This window comes from Cuculus canorus, chromosome 9 (assembly GCF_017976375.1).
Source record: "Cuculus canorus isolate bCucCan1 chromosome 9, bCucCan1.pri, whole genome shotgun sequence".
Lineage (NCBI taxonomy): Eukaryota > Metazoa > Chordata > Aves > Cuculiformes > Cuculidae > Cuculus > Cuculus canorus.
This window is the reverse complement of record NC_071409.1, coordinates 6,180,490-6,198,329: the sequence shown is the minus strand read 5'-3', so window position 1 is coordinate 6,198,329 and position 17,840 is coordinate 6,180,490. Positions and strand designations below refer to the sequence as shown.

Here is a 17,840-nt window from a genome sequence, read left to right as displayed (position 1 = left end):
AACATCTGCTGTTGGAGCCCACTCTCTGTAATAAGAAATATGTGCCAATACAGGCTCTAATCTTCAGAAATTTAATTTATGACATAATATTTCTTCCACGACTTTATATACATCCACACGTTAAGTAAATGATTTTATTCTTAAAACATCATATAAGGTTGTTATTGAAACAGTCAGAATGCCTGTTAAGTAGGCATTTGCAAAAACAGAAGGAACAATGGGTACGCAGTATGGAGAGAATGATTTCTTCTCCACGTAGGCTGGGAAAATAGCCCATCCATCGCTGCCAGACGGAGAGAAAGGGATTGTGAGTGATGGGAATCTCAAAGGAGAAGGCTGTCTCCCCTCGTCTGTGGTGACGGGCTGAAGGAATTGAGAAAAGCTTGAATAAGAAGGGGAGTGGTTATGGCTTGAAAAGAAGAGACGAGAGTAATTTAGCGATGTGTGTTTATAATCGGTAGACTTAAAATCATCGCTCCTTTAAATACAGCAACTGTTTATTAGCTGTCTTCTGATTTTCTGGCCAGAGCCTTAAATTAACCGAGACATTTACTCAATTAAGTGGGGGCTTTGATTTAGTTAGTCAGGACCCGGTTCTGTAGTGTTGTAGAAGTAAATTAGAGGGCTGACAGAATAAGAAATTCAGCAATTGGGCCAATGATGGAACAACTTATTTTTCTGGTTGGATTTCTTTCCTGTCAGACTGTCAGATAACTTCCTGGTATCCACAGTGGAATTGTTTTTTTATCTCAAAAGAGTGAGTGCACACAGGTAGTATTGTCTGCGGCTCAGCGTATTAGAGTAGATGCGATAACGTGTCTTAGCATATGTGGCAACAGAAGATATTCTTATATGGCAGGTTTTGGAAGAGAAACTCAGAGCCCACAGGGGTGGCACCTGCAAGCATCACTTTTCCCACACCTCTGCCAGTGGTAACTGGACCTCTCCGCTTCACTCCCTTCGCCTGGAGAGAAGAGGAAATATGGATTGTTCTCCAGGTGAAAGGAACAAAGCCTATTGTGAAGCTGGTAACCAGGATTCTTTTGGCAAGTAAATAGGAAATCATAGATGCCAGTAAAATGGGCATTTTATCTCTGGCGCTAGTCCAAGATTCCTAGCTTGGCAGAACTCCCGCCAAAGTCAAGGGAGTCTTGCCCGAGTAAATAAATTAAGAATTGTTTACCAAATCATTTGCCTTATTAAAACCCAGTTGTAATGCTAACTGCGCACAGAAAGGAGAAGCGGGGTGGAAATAAAGCAGTTGACTGATATTTCAACTGGCTGCTGCATCTCCTGAACTGTTGACTTTGGTCTCACCAGTTGTAAAAACACATAATCTATAATGATAAATGGTCAGGAATAGCCAGGCAGACAAGAAGCGGGGCTTGTCCAAACTGTCAGTGCTTGTGTAAATTAGCCCAGAGCAACAGGAGACCTGTCCACAACTGCTGAAAGAAGCAATTAGTAGCAGCAACATATACAACTGTCACCGGAGAGTGTGGGCTTTATTTCTAAGCCTAAACTTACACAGCCCAGGTGTTTACTCTGTGGTATAACTTGTCTTTCACATGCTTAAAGATCAACAGCAAAGTCTTATCTGAAGGGCTTTCCAGCTCACGTGCTGAAATGTTATTGGTGGTCCCACTTTTGTACAGGTTTAATGAAGTTTTATGAGATGGGAAGAGGAGGCCAAAATGCCTTTTCTTGAAGGCTGTCTGGCACTGCTTTGCCAGAGGTTTTAGTAAGGGAACTTGAAGAGTTTAAAGACGTTGATTATTTAATAATTACTTTCTTTGCATCCACTCTGAAAATAGTCAACTCTCTATTTCACACTCAGCCCTGCCTCTAGAGAGGTGAATTTTAGGATCATGATCAAGTTAAAGAGTATCAATTAGAATTGTTAAAGGCTGTCTATACAATAACGGTGTCGTAAGGCCTTGTTGAGAGTGGCAGCATGGTCACATTGGCGATGCTGGCAACGCATCTGAAAGCCTCAGCAGAATCGTAGTGCCACTTTGTGCCTGAGCTGGCCCCTTCAAAGGTACCTGATGTACTTCCAGTGACATTGCATTACTCTCTGTAGATAGGCTCCAAAGATCTCTGGAGCTGTTCATTGCATAGATCTTTTCATTTTACACCTCTTTGTTTGCTCTCTTTATTCTTGCTGTGTTGTACACAAAAGCTGGCTTTCACATCTTGCAAAGCAGAAGATGTGCTAAACTTTTCGCCTCTTCTGATAGTGCATTTGTAGTTAGGTTTTCTTGCTATTAGGCGGTGGGATGCTTACTTTCAGGTCCCTGCTGCTCCTGTAACTTATCAAAGACTTTACTGCTCCTCTGTAGTATAGCCAGGGCCAAGTCGCCAATTCAAACCAGGCCAGTTCATACTGGGCTCCTTTTAAACAACAGTGAGTCATAGCAGCCTTCCCTCTTGGATGAATCTTGTTTATTATGTAGCAAATTAGCTCAAGATTTCTGAATACCCTGAGTTCCCTCTGAAATCACCGGAGATGAAGAGGGTCAGTGTCTCTGGAGCAGGCTCATAAAGAGGATCCTTTTGTCCGTCCCAGTCCAAAGCCCATTGCAGCCTGCTGGTCTGCCTGATTGACTCTGATTAACAAACACCCGCTGCTGGCACTCTGCTGCATTTAACAGTATGTTTGTAGGATTTTCTCAGTTTGAGGGTGATGTTAGAAAGCTTCAGACTGCAGCAGGTTATCCTATTATTTTCACTGTTTGTTAGAATAATTTTTAATCCTTACAAAGCTAAGGTCGACTTTTTCTGCCTCAAAAAAGAGAGGCAATATTTTCCTCAAGGAGACTGCGGGAATGGTTAAAGAAGATGAAAGTCTTTTCTTCATGCTTGAGGTTTTCTGATGTCTGGTGGGAATTGCCAATGAAGCTTCCTTCCGATTTCACACTGTCAGGCAAACGCAGACCGAATGCAGGGTGACAACCCACTTGAAAATAATTATCCATTGCCCTGGCTGCAGAGACATCCGTTCCCTGATAGAGAAATGTGCTTTTACACATGTGCACACACAGGCAGAGTAAATTATTTTTTTCAATCATTTTCTCCTTCCAGGTCTCACAAGCCTCATCCTGCTTGTTACTTAGTCACATACGTATCTTTTGAAGGTATCTTTCTTTTAAAGGAGAGTACATTTTAAATGCACGGATCTGGTGACTGACAGGATGCTTATAACAAAGACTTGAGGGTATATATTTGAAATACCTCCATTAGCACTTCCATGGAGAGTGTGGGTTTCAGCTTGTGTTTTTAATAGATCTCCTCCCACAGACAGATCTTTCAAAGTAATAAATATTAAGCATACCATAGGTTAGTAGCACACAGATGTGGTTAAGTCCAAATACTGATAATATCAGTTTAGTCCTTAATGGGTAGTGTTGCTGCCAAATAATCCACTACCATTGTTAGTGGCTGAGGACTAAGCTGTTCTGAAAAAAAAGAGCTCCTGATAAGGAGCCCTCTGCCAGGGGCAGGCTGTGACAGAGTGTGGGAGGTGGCTGTTCCTGGCCAGAGAGTGCATTATTTTGGGTGCCATCAGAGTGGATTTCTTGGTACTCAATTCACTTTAAAGATATTTGTTGTCAGAACCCTGTGATGAAGTGCTTTATGGTTTGTTTTGTGATGTTTTTGTTTTTCTATCTAAGAAAATAGTGTAGGATGGCTACTCAAGTCTAGTAAAATTGGCCAAACAAAAGCCCACAATTTTATCTTCAGTGCTGTCTCCATGGGACCCCAGAGAACAGGGAAAAGAATTTTTCTACTCTCTTAGTGCTTTAGTGAAAAAAAAGCCGTTTGCCCAAAACTGAGGGCTGCTAGTTGTCTAAAAGTGGGATTCTGGCATCCTGTGAACCTGGGGCAGCAGAGAGCCAAGCTGCAAGTTTCTGCTTATGTATTGTCATTTTATGGGACAACAAAATCGATTGGGAGCTGTTTTGCTGGGAGTAATTTCTTACTCTTTTTCTTTCATTGTCCTTTAATCCACACCTCCTAACCAGACACTGTTGCTAAACTACATTAACTGGTTTAATGAAGACAGTATTCTTTATGTGGAACAAGTCTGTCTGGTCCAGTTGTAGCAAACTGTAATTGAATTTACTGCCTACACCCACGGCGACTTTCAGAGAAGCACCTTGCTGGGTAGATCAGTAATAAAAAAGCAAGATGTAAAACCAAGGCTATTAAACTCTTTGCCATAACCATTTTAATACTGTTCCCCAGCACAGTGCGCTTGGAGTTCTGCCTTCATGTCCCAGGGCTGGTTTGCAGAGGGGTTTTTCAGTTGTGTAGATCGGTTGGGTTTACAGCTGTAGGGAGAAGAGGTGGGCTGAGTTGGTTGGAGTCTGTCTTGAATGCCTGGCAAACTGTGCCTGATTGGGTTTTGCTGCAGTCTGCCCAGCGCCTGGAGCGCAGCTACAGCACGTCCTTTGGCATGGGTTTATAGCATATGGAGTTTGTCAAAGGAAAGGTGTTCTCCTTTGGACTTGTGGCTCGGCAGCGGTGCTCAGCTTGCAGTCCTGGTGCAGCCTTGGGCACACCGAGGGTCCTGCTGTCCGTACTTTCCTTTTGGCATGTTTGAAGGGCTGGGTGCGACCGATCCCTGAGGCAGCAGGAATATTCACTCAGTTGCAGCAAATTGTCTTTATGCTATTTGCCTTTGAAATTGTTCATTGAGTTCAGGAGAGACTTCCGTGGCGGAATGAATTTGCTAGTTCCACTACGTTGAACCTCCTACACTCGTACTGTTATCCTTTGGTTGCAGGAAGAAAAGGACTTTGAGATCAGACTTCCTCAGCAGGATGGTACCCAAACAACAGGCAGACTTTGAGCCAACAACCTCTGGTGGTCCCTCAGTGCGCAGGGCAGCTGATTTAAATGCAAAATATTCTTTTCCTTGCAAATACACATTTTACTGAGATGTCGCTATGCCCGGTGTTGGTCTGCAGCCTGCTTCAGTTCACAGCCATGGCCCCTTGCCATCTGCACCCCACAGGTGCTTAGTCCCACACAGCCGGTTCATTACTGGATCTTCCATACTGCGGAAGCTGTACGTGAGTCACTTTGGTGGTGGGATTGGACTTGGTCCCTGGTATGAATCACAGAGGCTCCTTAACTCTGCCCACAGAGAGCTCTAATCCACAGATAGCTGGCACACAGGGGATGTAGCGCATGGAGATGTCCTGTGGTCTGGAAGGTAGGAGGCAGCCAGGCAGGTGTTGATACATGCCCTTGTCATGGTTGTCAGCAGGCCTCTTGCCAGTCTTGCAGTGGGAGGCTTCTGGCTGGAGAGGGACACGAACACTTCGTAGGAGGGCAGGGAGAGAAATATTGATATATATAAAGTAAAAATGCGGCCTGAGATTGTGGTAAGGGTGATAAAAAAAAACCAAAACAGCAGTCCTTTCAGTACAAATAATGCTTGTGTTGTTAACCCCTTAAAAGCTCTAGTTTTCCTGAATATTCATTTGACGTGGGACACATTGTCCTTAGGTCTGTCTGTCTGTGGGGGAGACAGATAGATATAGAGGTGATAGCTTATTGCAGCAGGAGAAAGCCAAACAATCTGCATTGCCCAATACATTTAAGTAAATCTAATAGGAGAGTTGAGGAAGATATCAAGATTAGCCTGACAAAGATTATTTGTTGCTAAACAGACTCTTCAGTGTTTCCGTGAGCCCTGACACACACAATGCACTGTTCCACCCAGGGCCTTTCCATTTGCTTCATGGCTCAGTTGATTTTGATGGGTTTATTGTGAAGCAAGATTTATGGAGCCCCAGGAAGGAATAAAATTAAAAACTTCCGTTCCCTCTGTTCCCACTGAGGAGTCCCCCATGTCTGCTTGCAGCGCTGGTAAATGGGCTGGGTGAGGAATCCTGCTTTCGGGCTCTGCGATCCAACCGTGTCTTCTTCACAGTCCTCAGTGGGGAGAAGCACAAGCCAAATCCATCCCTCAGGTTCTGATGTCTGGGGCAAGGAAAGCGAGAGTGCTTGGCTTCCTAACCTCATAAAATGAACTTTAAAATTAGTTGTTTCACAAAATATAAATGCTTTTTTTTTTTTTCTCTGTAGGAGTATTTTTTAAGCTCTTCTGGGCAGTTGTGCCTATAGGAAAGTCAGGGGGAGGCTGTTTATCAGGGAGTACAGAGATAAGATAAGGGGGAACAGGTTTTAAGTTGAAAGAGAGGAGATTTAGATGACATCCTAGGAAGAATATTTTTCCTGTGAGGTTGGTGAGGCACTGGCACAGGTTGCCCGGAGAAGTTATTGCTGCCCCATCGCTGGGGGTGTTCAAGACCAGGCTGGATGAGGCTTTGAGCAACCTGATCCAGTGGGAGGTGTCCCTGCCCGTGGCAGGGAAGGTTGGAATGAGGTGATCTTTAACTGGTTGGCACCAGTGTTTCAGAGGCTCAGCTCCTTGTCTGCCCTCTCACCTGCCCTGTAGCTAGATTTTTTTGCCAAGGGAGAGTTTTTGTGTGAGGGCAGTGGTCTGTCCGGCAGGACGCTGTACCTGTGGGATCCTGCTAGCTGGATCCATTGTGGAATAGTGCTGGTACTTCTAGCCTGCCACAGCCCTGAAAGGGCTTTCATCTCATCTAGCGGCAGTGGCTCTGTTTTCAGAAACAAAGCAAATCCTGATCACCACTGAAGGAGCAGATACGCCCTATATTTCAACATTTGAAACCAGGCCCATCAATCTGAAACTGTTCCCCACTCCTAGTGCCAACAGCTCCATTGATGACTATGCTCCAGAAAAAAAAGAAATTGCTTTTCCCCTCGCTGTAATGTAAGCCTACCACTTGGAGACTCCCCCGCATCTTCCTTTTCATGCTGGAGGTGGTGCACTCATCTCTGTGACCTGCAAGCATCTGCTTCCTTGGTTTTCTGCTTCATTGCATCTCTGTTTAGACACTGCAATGCTCTGTCCCACATACTAATTACTAACTTTTTGCTTCTGAGGAGCTTGATTCACTCTGGCACATTTTCCCACGTGAAACTGGACCTAGAGCCTTGGAAAATATCTTAATGGACATCAGAGTAAGTCTGAGTTTAACCCCAAACTGGCTGCTGTGTCTGAGCTAAAAGGCACGTCTTTCACGTCTGCTTATGTGCACTTGCAGCCCAGAAAGCCAGGGGTATCCTGGGCTGCATCTGAAGAAGTGTGGTCAGCAGGGTGAAGGAGGTGACTCTGCCCCTGTCCTCTGCTCTCATGAGACCCCACCTGGAGTCCTGCATCCAGCTCTGGACTCCTCAGCCTAGGGAGGACAAGCATCTGTTAGAGCAAGTCCAGAGGAGACCATGAAGATGGTCAGAGGGCTGGAGCACCCTCCCTATGAGGACAGGCTGAGAGAGTTGGGGTTGTTCAGCCTGGAGAAGTAAAGGTGGGGTGGAGACCTTATAGGAGCTTTCCAGTACTTAAAGGAGCCTTAAAGGAAAGCTGAGGAGAGGCTCTTTATCAGATTGTGCAGAGGTAGGACAAGGGGGTATGGTTTTAAGCTGAATGAGGGGAGATGTACATGAGATATTAGGAAGAAATTCTTTACTGTGAAGGTGGTGAGGCACTGGCACAGGTTGCCCAGCGAATTTGTGGATGGCCTGTCCTTGGAAGTGTTCAAGGCCAGGTTGGGTGGGGCTTTGAGCAACCTGATCCAGTGGAAGGTGTCCCTGCCCACGGCAGGGGGGTTGGAATGGGGTGATATTTAAGGTCCCTTCAGACCCAAACCATTCTATGAATCTATGATTCTGTGACTCTGACTGGCAGTCTGCACCTTCCTTGTGTGGAGTGCTTGACTTCAGGAGCATCCCCCTTGAAACGAGGCCAGCCCTGGCAGAGCTGGTTGTTGCCCGGGGAGGGGAGGTGTTTGCGCTGGCACCAGCTTATCTCAGGTCTCCTGGCTTTGCTCCGAGTTGATGCTCTCACTTGTGTGATTACAGCAAGAGAACGCTCCCTAAGAAAATGCCTTTTGCTTTTTCTCTCTATAAAGCTCTTTGCATCTTCCACAGGAGCAGTTTCTGTTCAGGGCTTGCTGCTGTGAGGTATGGAACAGCTTCTGGCAGGATGGGTTCCCACCAGCTCAGGCAGCCGCTCCGGCGAGGTCAGTCAGACCTTCACTGCACAGCATGGACTTGGGCTCATACTCTACTGAGGCTGCTGGTTTCCTCTAGAGGCCTTTCTTTGTTCTCCTGACTCCTTGACAATGCGGAGGGACAAATGTTGTCACCATGAGCACCTGCCTGCCCTGAAGAGAGAGGCCTGGTGTGAGGCAGTTCGGAGGTAGAGGGAATTTAGATCAGTTCCTGCTCAGCAGTTCCTGCACTGCTGCTTGAGTTCATGATCTCGGGAGTCTCTTCCGCCTCATTGCGCTCGAAGCGTGTTGTTGAAAAGGAGGCTGGTGTGTTTGCCGGCTAAGCAGAGACTGCTTTCTCCTGCCCAGGGGAGCTGGCAAACCCAGCTTTTAGGGAAAAGAGAGCTGGTTTTGGAGCACAGGTGCTGGGCTGAAGCTTGGGAGAGTTGTGACCCATGCCCAGATGTTCAAGGCACGTCTTGCGTGCCCTTCTCTGCTCACCGCTTCCCTCTGCACCTCAGTTTCCACACGATGAAGAGAGATTAGAAACAGTTTCTTTCCCTGTTCTTTCTCTGCTGGTTTCTAAGCATTTTTGGAGCAGAAAACGTCTCTTACTGTGTTTGGTAACTGATCTTTGAGTAATAGGGTTTTGTCCTTAGGAGTCCTAAATGCTGCCAGTGTATAAATAGGAGTCCTGAATGGCAGCGTGGCGGTGCCGCGGGTGGGAGGGCTCCCTGGCGCAAGGGTTGGCCCGGGCTCTCTCTTCTACTTGCAGTAATTCTACCTGTCAGCCCTGATTAACTCGGAGGCTGTTTCAAAGGTTTGGCAGGAAGGGAGGATTTCCTTCTTTTCAAAATGAATATATTAATTTCGTATTTGTGAAGTGAGCATGGAGAAACAATTCCTTGCTCAGTTACCCTTGCGGCAGAGGCCTTTCAGTTAGGTACTGAAGATAAGTAGACACACTTGGCCCCTAAGATGCTTTTCTTAACCTACCTGCCTCTCCTAAAATAAAAGTCTTGTCTCCAGAAGACGTGTGACATTCTAGCGGCTTCCAGCAGAGACCCAGGGACGTGATACAGCCCTCAAAACCTCCTCCCCCGAGTGCTCAGGTCCCAGCCTTCCTTTTAGTGGCACCTGATGAATCCAAGCAGCCAGAATTAATCTTTGCTGCGCTCACCTCTTAATGGCTTAACCTCTTTGCTGCTACACTTCATTCACTTTGTAATGTCAGCAGAATTTCTCCATGATGTATTTATTGGGTTCCCAGCTAACTGTGGTGGCTGTTTTCCTGCCTTTGATATGAGTGAGATTATGACTGATTTATTTTTATGCTTAATGAAAATATTGATGCTGGCTGGACTTTCTTTCCAATTTCATAACATTTGGCAAATGACAGGAATCATGGGATCATAGAATGACCCGAGTTGGAAGGGACAAACAAGGATTATCTAGGCCAGTTCCTATCCCTGCATGGAAGGAAACTTGCCAGAACTTTCTCTTTCCCTTCCTTTTCTACGGGGAGATTAGGTTGAACTTTTAAAAATTCCAACCATTAAACCATCAGTTTGATAAAATTTAAGAAGCTTTCATAAACTTACCTGTGTCTTGAATAAAAATTGAATTTGTGATTTTCTACAGAATTATTTCCAGTATTTTTCTAGTAGTGATATTTGTATTTAAAGCTCTAACTGTGTGTAATTGCTAAGTACTGCTGATCTGAATGTATCCCAGTTTGGATCATAATATTTAGCAAGCTTGGTTCTCACTCTCTTTTTCATTTCTCGTCGATACAATATTTACCTTACGTCTTTTCCCAAAGTATTGTGTATGCAGAGTGCCCTCGGGCTCCACTCCAGAACAGGCTGCCTTTCCATGATCAGTGGAGCTTTTTGTGACTTAGAAAACACCCGTCTGTTTCATGGGGTTGCTTTGAATCATCCTTGTTAAATTTAAGGGTACAACAAGCGTGTCTCACCTCAACTGTATTGAAATGAGATTAAGAGTCACAGGATTAGCTCTTCAGTGTTTTCAGTGTGTGTATTGGTTTGGGGCCCGTGGGGTTTTAAGCATATAAATAAGATTTCTGCCTGTGTGTTGGTTACAGAGCGAGGCAGGGAACCGCTGGAGGCCGTTTGCCTGGCCATGCAGAACTGACCATTACAGTCCCAGTGGGCTGCTGAAGGTGCTGGGAGGAGCTGCCTCCTGCAGGATCTGTCCCTTCTCCATGCCCAGCATTGCTCCTCTCCTGCCCAGGGAGGGCCTCCCCAGCCTACCTTTGGCTCTGTCCCCAAATCCCATAGTCCCTGTGCTGGAACCAGCTTGGAACTGTTTGGCAGCGTGTTTACAAGTCTTAAAGTCTCCCGTTCCTGCGGTGCAAGAGCTGACCTTGTGTCTCTGCTTCAGCCTTGTTTCCAAGCTTTCTGTGCGGTCTCTTGTTCCTGACCAGTTTGCCTGTAACTGCTCTTTTTTCATCTGCTCACCATATTTTCCTCCCTAATTCTTTCGCATCACTCCTCCCCTGTTGTAACCTTTATTCTCCCTTCTTCAGAGCCTTAGTTCTGTGGTTTGCTCTCTGCTCAAATCTCCTTCCTGTGTCTCAAAGCATCATGTCCAGCTCCTTGTTTGATTGGCTTCAGCATTCACTGAATGCCGTCTGACATCAACTTGTACAGAAAATATTGCACATGTATTCTTAAGGAAAATAATACCAGGCGATCAACAATTTCAATGAGAGCCTGCCTGTTGGCAATGGGGGACCTTAAAAATCTCAAGTGAAGCAGGAGTTTGTGCATTTCATGCTTTGCTTGGGGAGATCATGGAAAAATGGATGTGAAATACATAAATTTTAAGTTTTTCATGACAAGTATAAATAATGAAAATGAAAAAAAAAAAGCCCTACTCTCATTTAATTGCAATACTGGGCTTTCAGGCACATTTAGAACTGGAAAATTCCGTTAATTCATCAGATGAAGCAAACAGAGTTTACATTACCAGTTAATTTTTCACCTTCATTAAGGACACAGAGAAGTAAAATTATATGTGGTCTCAGCTGTCCTTGACTTCACTGGGGGTTGTGCATACTCAGTAACCCTCAGGACCCTAAGTATGAAGATCATAGAATCATAGAATGGTTTGGGCTGGAAGGGACCTTAAAGATCATCCAGTTCCAATCCCTGTACTGTGGGCTGGGACGTCTTCCACTGGATTAGTCTGCTCAACACTTGGTCTTGAATGCCTCCAGGGATGGGGTATCCACAGCTCCTCTAGGCAACCTGCGCCAGTGCCTCACTGCACCTACAGAAAAACATTTCTTCCTAATATCTAATCTGAATCTCTCCTCTTTTGGCTTAAAAACATTACCCCTCGTCCTATCCCTGCAGTCCCTGAGAAAGAGCCCCTCCCCAGGTTTCCTGTAGCCCCCTTCAGCGCTGGAAGGCTGCTCTAAGGTTTCCCTGAAGCCTTCTCTTCTCCAGGCTGAACCCTAACTTTCAGCCTGTCCTTGTATGGCAGGTGCTCCAGCCCTCTGATGACCCTTATGGCCTCCTCTGGATTTGCTCCACTGATGCTGTGTAGATACTATGTAAGGCTTTTCCATGTTCTAAAAACATATGGACTTTTTCCTTCTAGGCCCTCCGTCTGCTCCCCAGAACCTGATTTCCAATGTCAATGAGACATCCGTGAACTTGGAGTGGAGCGCCCCTCAGAACAAAGGTGGTCGGGAAGACATCTCCTACAACGTGGTGTGTAAGCGGTGTGGTGCTGGCGACCTTAGCCGCTGCCGGTCCTGTGGCAGCGGTGTGCACTTCAGCCCTCAGCAGAACGGCTTGCAGACCACCAAAGTCTCCATCACTGACCTTCTGGCACACACTAACTACACATTTGAAGTCTGGGCGGTGAACGGAGTCTCCAAGCAAAACCCCAGCCAGGACCAAGCTGTCTCAGTCACTGTGACAACAAACCAAGCGGGTAGGAACCTAAACACAAATTCTCTTTCTCTCTCTTCTGCCTGGTTTTTAGGAAAGCTGTAATTTCCATTACATTTAGCATTAGCAAATGAATGCAAGGAGCCCTAAGATGTGTAACTGGGTCAAACCCTTATTTTCTGGTTATTTATATGGATAGTTTAAATTCGTTAGAGCTAGAAAAACAGGGGAGGCTGTGACTCCTGTAGCTGGGAGCAGAGCTGTGCTGCAGCACGCAGCGAGGACGCTGGGAGGCATTCTGCAGAAGCAGAACAGCAGAGCTGCCTTGGGCAAAGCGAGGGGACAGCGGCTCGGCCCTTTGTAGGGGAGACCCTGCACATGGACATGAATATGCTCTTGGTGTTCACGGAGGACGAAATCTGCACCGGTATGGCCCAGGATTGTGTTTCTGCCTCCTTCCAAAAAAGGGCTGCTAAGATTCAAAAAGAGGGATGAGGTGGTGCTGCCATGCCTGCCTGCTCTCTATCCTCTCCCTTCCTCTCCTCTCCCTGCAAAGTCAATTAGATTCTGTCCTATTGTTAAATAAATACCTCCTTAACCTATTGCTAACAACAATTCAAATGATCAGAGCTGGCACTACTTTAGAAATCCTATATGAGCTTTCATCTTCATGCTGGCTGATTTTCCTTTCACTCATCTGGGAGAGTGGAATACCGTTTCTGTGTATACCTGATTATTTGGGTACCCTGGGCAGTTCTACTTTTTCTAGTCTCCTGTACTTGACCTACTAAAGGCTGCTGTAGCAGATTGCGATTTAGTTTTGCTGATCATTTGCATGATTTTTTTTCTTTAATTACATGAAAACGTTTCTTATTTGCAGCAAGGTAGAGTTTCAAACACAGGATGCCAGTTGAATTTTTAATTTAATGCACAGAATTATATACATTTGAATATGATACTCTTCTATATGCAAATTAGATACCCAGACTGTCAGACTGGCTACGAGACCGTCAAACCTGTTATCTAATCGCTCACAGCGCTGATTACCTTCAAGTCCCACGGATGTTGCAGGCATTCAGCACCTTAGAATGTAGCTTACAGGGTTATCATTTATTGTTACATCTCTGGTGCATGGGAAAATACTAATATTGTATATTTTGATAGTACTGGGCTATATAAATATTTTTTATTCTGTTTGCTAGTAGATGCACGTGAGAAATAGGTATGTGTAGTCTAAATCTGCAAATTTTAGCTGTAGCCCGGAACACTTCAATATTAACGGTGAGAGATACATTCACTTTTGCAGTGGCAGTTACAAGCAAAACTGTCAAGTCCACGCTGAAGCTCTTTTGAAAATCTGGTCCTGTGCTTTTTGTTCTTTACACATAGCATTGACAGCATCCCTTTTAAATTATGATTCAAAAATTCAAGCTATCGCTTTGCCTAAAGAAAAGATGACTAATAGAGAACAGGGGCTATTACAGAGTCTTGGGAGAATTCTGTGCAGGAGAATGCTGTCATACGCTATATGAAAAGAGAAGGTTGAGAACAGCAGCAGGGACAGTTTTTGTGCTATGAATGCCTAGCAAGGAGAGTATTTCTGAATGATTTTGGCATGTGTAAGGATTAGTGGTTGCATATATGCATGAATAAGTGAGTGGGATCCATCTACCGTGTGAAAATTCTACCATCTTATGCTTTAATATGCAAACTGAAATCTGATTGAATATGCAAATAAGAATTGATTTTGTTTATTATCCATGAGTAGCAGTTCTTCACATCAGGAGATTTGTATTTTTGCCAGCATTTCCAATTATGAAACATGCCCAGTCTATCAAATGCTTCAGAGGGCCGGAGAAAACCACTGGTACAAATGAAAATTAACTCCAAGGTGCCGGAGTTCTCCTGTTCTTCATATGACTTTGTTAATTCTGCTGCATAGAAGATCTAAATAGAAATGTATGGCCTAAATCTACAGATCTCAGCTGAGATAAATAGTCCTTACATATGCAAATAATTCCATTGATTGCAGTGAAACTACTTGCTTGAGTAAAGGTTTATAAGTTGGACCCTTGGGTTTTGCTAGTACTGATCTGTTTAATCATTGTAAATGTGTGTCCGGGGTGTATTAAAATTCTTGTGCCACTCATTTTCTTTCTCTATATTTCATTATAAAGGAATTATGTCATGATAGAGCACTGCCACAGGCTCGGTTTTGATTTTGCACCTTTCTTACACTGATGTAAAGCTGCTTTGTTTTTTTTGCAGCTATTTCTAAACTCAGATTAGAGCGAAGCTCCTCCTTTAGTAGCACCCTTTCCCTGGTTTTGCTAATAGAAATGAAACTGCCACCACTGAAAATCTGCAAATGACTTTACTGCTTTTGCTATCTATGCTTGTGCTTTCCAACATTTGACAGGAAAAAAAGTGTTGTTAAAGTGTTTTTATTTCTTTTTTTTTTTTATGTAAGCAGTACTTTTGGGTTGTATTCTGGGGAATTGGCTGGAATTGTTTACAGGAGGTGCATCTCAATTAAATTCAGTAGGAATGACACATATACAAAGGACTGGGAAGTCCTTCCCTTTAACAGCAGTCTTGACCTTCCAAATAGGGAGCTGTGAAATCTGAAGAAAATATACAGAAATTTAAGAATGCAGTTTTTGATGTTGGAATGAGAAATCTGAAGGTTTGTCTGGTTGCCTTGGTGCCCCTAGAGTAAGTAAGCGTTTGGAGACAGAGCACTGAGAAATCAGTCACTGCTATATTCAGCACAAAATTGAAGAAATGTGTTGCAATGACATAAAAGGTGCAGTTAAAAAGGCCCAGGTGGGTTTTTTTTATGCTTTTGCCATTTTACTGCTGGAGATAATGAAATGAGGCAGTTTACTTTCCCCTTTTGTTTAGAAACTCTTTTCAGTTTTCAATACCGTAGAAAAAAGTTTAAATGAAAATAAGCTTTTGACATTCAAAGTACGATCAAAAAGCATTTGAAAAAGTATTTTCCCTGCTTCTTTTGAAAAGGTCCTGGGGTTTATAGATTTTTTTTTTTTTATATTAAAGAGAGAAGCTAAATTTTGGGCTTTGAACCAAGTAAAAATTTCTGTCTTCATGCTGTGACATTTTGAATTTTTTTGAATGGTGAATTCAGCTGGCTATTCTACATGTTTAGTATAATGTATTTTTTGAGGGTTTTGAGATGGAAACCACCACTCTTTGCCCATATAAGATTAAAATGAAGTTAAAGCAGCAATGGATGGAACACTGAGCTGTTGAAACTTAGAGCCAGCACCCTTATCACAATGAGTACTGGAAAATGCTGATATTCCAGGTCTCCCTCGGCAGCAGGGACTTGTGCCTTTCAGTTTTTGATCACATGAAATCAGCACTTTGTCCATCTTTTAAAAATGTGAAATGACTTGTGTAGGACCTACAAACCAGTGATTCTCATGCGATGCTGCTAGGAGAAGCTAATTGCAATGAGAAACCCTATCAGGCAGGTAACTGAATAGCCCAAACATCTCTGGGCTCTCTTATTTTCTTTTTTTGCTGCTAAGGATAATGCTGCGAAGCTCTTCAAAATTAAAAGTAAATCTCTCAATAAAGAGACCTTGTTCACAGCAAGCAGGAAGCTTTTGGGCTTTTTGAAGAGGCACTAGACAGTGTGTATTTTTGTTAAAGATTACAGCCGAGCTGTTTAGGTCTCCAACCTGACATCCAGGTTCACCAGTAAGTTTGGCCGGGTGCATGTCTGAGGGGGCAGCACTGCAAGTACAAGTTTTTGCACGGACGTGAAAGGGATTCTTAAGACGGGAGAGCCTACACAAGCTCTAAATGACATTAAAATCCAAAGTCTTTATGCTGCTTGCTTTCCTCCCTTCTTTTTCTTCACATTTCATGAGGGATGGGTGTCCTTGCTTGCTTGCTTGTTGGAACTAAAATGGTTGATGTTTCTGATTAACCAGACTGCCTAGTGATTTGTTGCCTTGCTAGGTTACTGTGGGCTCAGTGCTTCCTTAAGTGGTCCGGCACAGCTAGATGGAGGCAGGATGCGCCAATTAGGATGAAAACACAGTATAAATAAATAAACTTACTCCTTCTTCCATTGCATCAGACTGGATGTTTTCAAGCTGCCTGTGCTCAGGATCAATGACTGATCTTTCTTATGAATATCTCAGGCTCTCTGTCCCATTTTCCCCTCTTTCTATTCTGGCTCCTTTGTCTCTGCGATCCCCCACACCTTGCATGTCTAGCTGTCTGTTCGCCTGTCTCGGAGCTGCTTCATCTCGGAGACGGAGCGGTGTGGCTGGCGGTGCTGTAGTCCTTCCCCCCCCCGTCTCGCCTGTGCTTCCCCCGGCCCCTTGCCATCACTCAGAGTCCTGTGGTTGTTCAGCATCCATTTCCAGGCAGGAACTAAAATGGGTCACGGTGCCGTCGGGACTTGAGCTCTACCGAGGAGACGCGCATGAATTGAGTATTCCTCTGGGACAGGCTTTGGTTGTGGTGACCGAGCTGTGATGAACCCAAAACACTGACATTCAGTGCAGGGAAGGAAAATGTCAATTATTACTCAGGTTTATTTAGCCTTTAGGTTTGTTTGTTGTTTATGTTTTTAGTTCCATTACTAAAAGGAAAAAAAAACCTGAAAGCTCCTGCTCCTTTGAGGATGATTGTGTTTTAAGCTAGAAATGGCAGAGGCAGGGGAAGAAGTGGGAGTTATTTGCTTCAAGATGACTCACAAGTTCTACTGGACTTTTTGGTAGGGGAATATATATTCCTGTTTTGTATTTTGGTGGGTCTTCTTTGAAAGCCCACATTTCCTTTCAAATGCTGATTAGTATTCCTCACGTGCTGTACAGAACAGCACAGAAAATGCATATAAGGTCTTACGTTCTGCCAGCGTGGCTTAGTCTGTGCAGAGCTGAATTTGTAGTCAGTAAAAATTCATGGACATATATTGCCCTTGGTCAGTGTGCACGCCTCGTATCGACAAAGTAATAGTTGCTCAGGCAGATCAAAAGCAACACATGCCAAGGCCAGGAAGCCTAAGGTTTTCAGTATTTTCTTTTTAATGTTCTGCTTCCCTGGATATTTATAACTTATCTGTAAAGAATTGCTCTAGTGGAACATCAAAAGACATTGTTGAGTAGATTTAAGTCGCGAAGCTTTCTTAAGGTGTAAGGTGGCTGCATGAATACCCTTAAATTACTGCTGGAAAATAAAATTAACAGTTACTCCGAAGATCGATCCATCCATCTGATTCTCTAAACTCCATCATGTTCTTTGAGTACAGTCCTGATTTACAGTCCTAAATCATTTCTGTTTGCTGAGAGCGAGCGTATTTTTCGATTTTGTAGGTGGTGATATTTATGTGCATATCAAGAATCTTATTGATAGAGAGATGGTTAAAGAGGTTAACGTGGCTTTCATAAATAGCCTAGTCTGTAGTTGTTTGGACAGCTGTAGTTTTATGCTCAGCTCTTGCCAAAATTTTCCTTATTTCCAGTGCACTCCTAGTGATGAGCAGTTTGTTGTATTGAAACATAATTTTGAAGGGCCGTATGACCTCAAGGAAGACATCGTCTCCAAATAGCCGAGGAAGGAGCTCTGTGAACTTGGAGACAGGATTCATCATACAGTTGTGTCAGAGTTTCACAGACCGTCTAAAATAGAATAAACTGGCGAAATAAGTAATTTTCTGCTCTGCCATCACCCTTCCCTAGTGCCTGCTGAGGATGCCAGGCGGCTGGTGCACATCAGCTCCCCTTTCACGGCTGGTGAGTTTTCCAGTACAGCTTCCCACTGAACTCCCTTGGGTGGTACA

The 17,840-nt window shown here is 44.2% G+C and overlaps 1 protein-coding gene across 1 annotated transcript in view; it reads left to right on the top strand.

Moving 5' to 3' along the window:
- The window catches only part of EPHA4 (EPH receptor A4), a 109,815-nt gene that overhangs the window by 48,153 nt on the left and 43,822 nt on the right, over positions 1-17,840 (top strand). Inside the window, exon 5 of the mRNA XM_054074328.1 lies at positions 11,724-12,062. Coding sequence (XP_053930303.1) covers positions 11,724-12,062 — 339 coding nt within the window. The remainder of the gene's footprint in view (positions 1-11,723; positions 12,063-17,840) is intronic.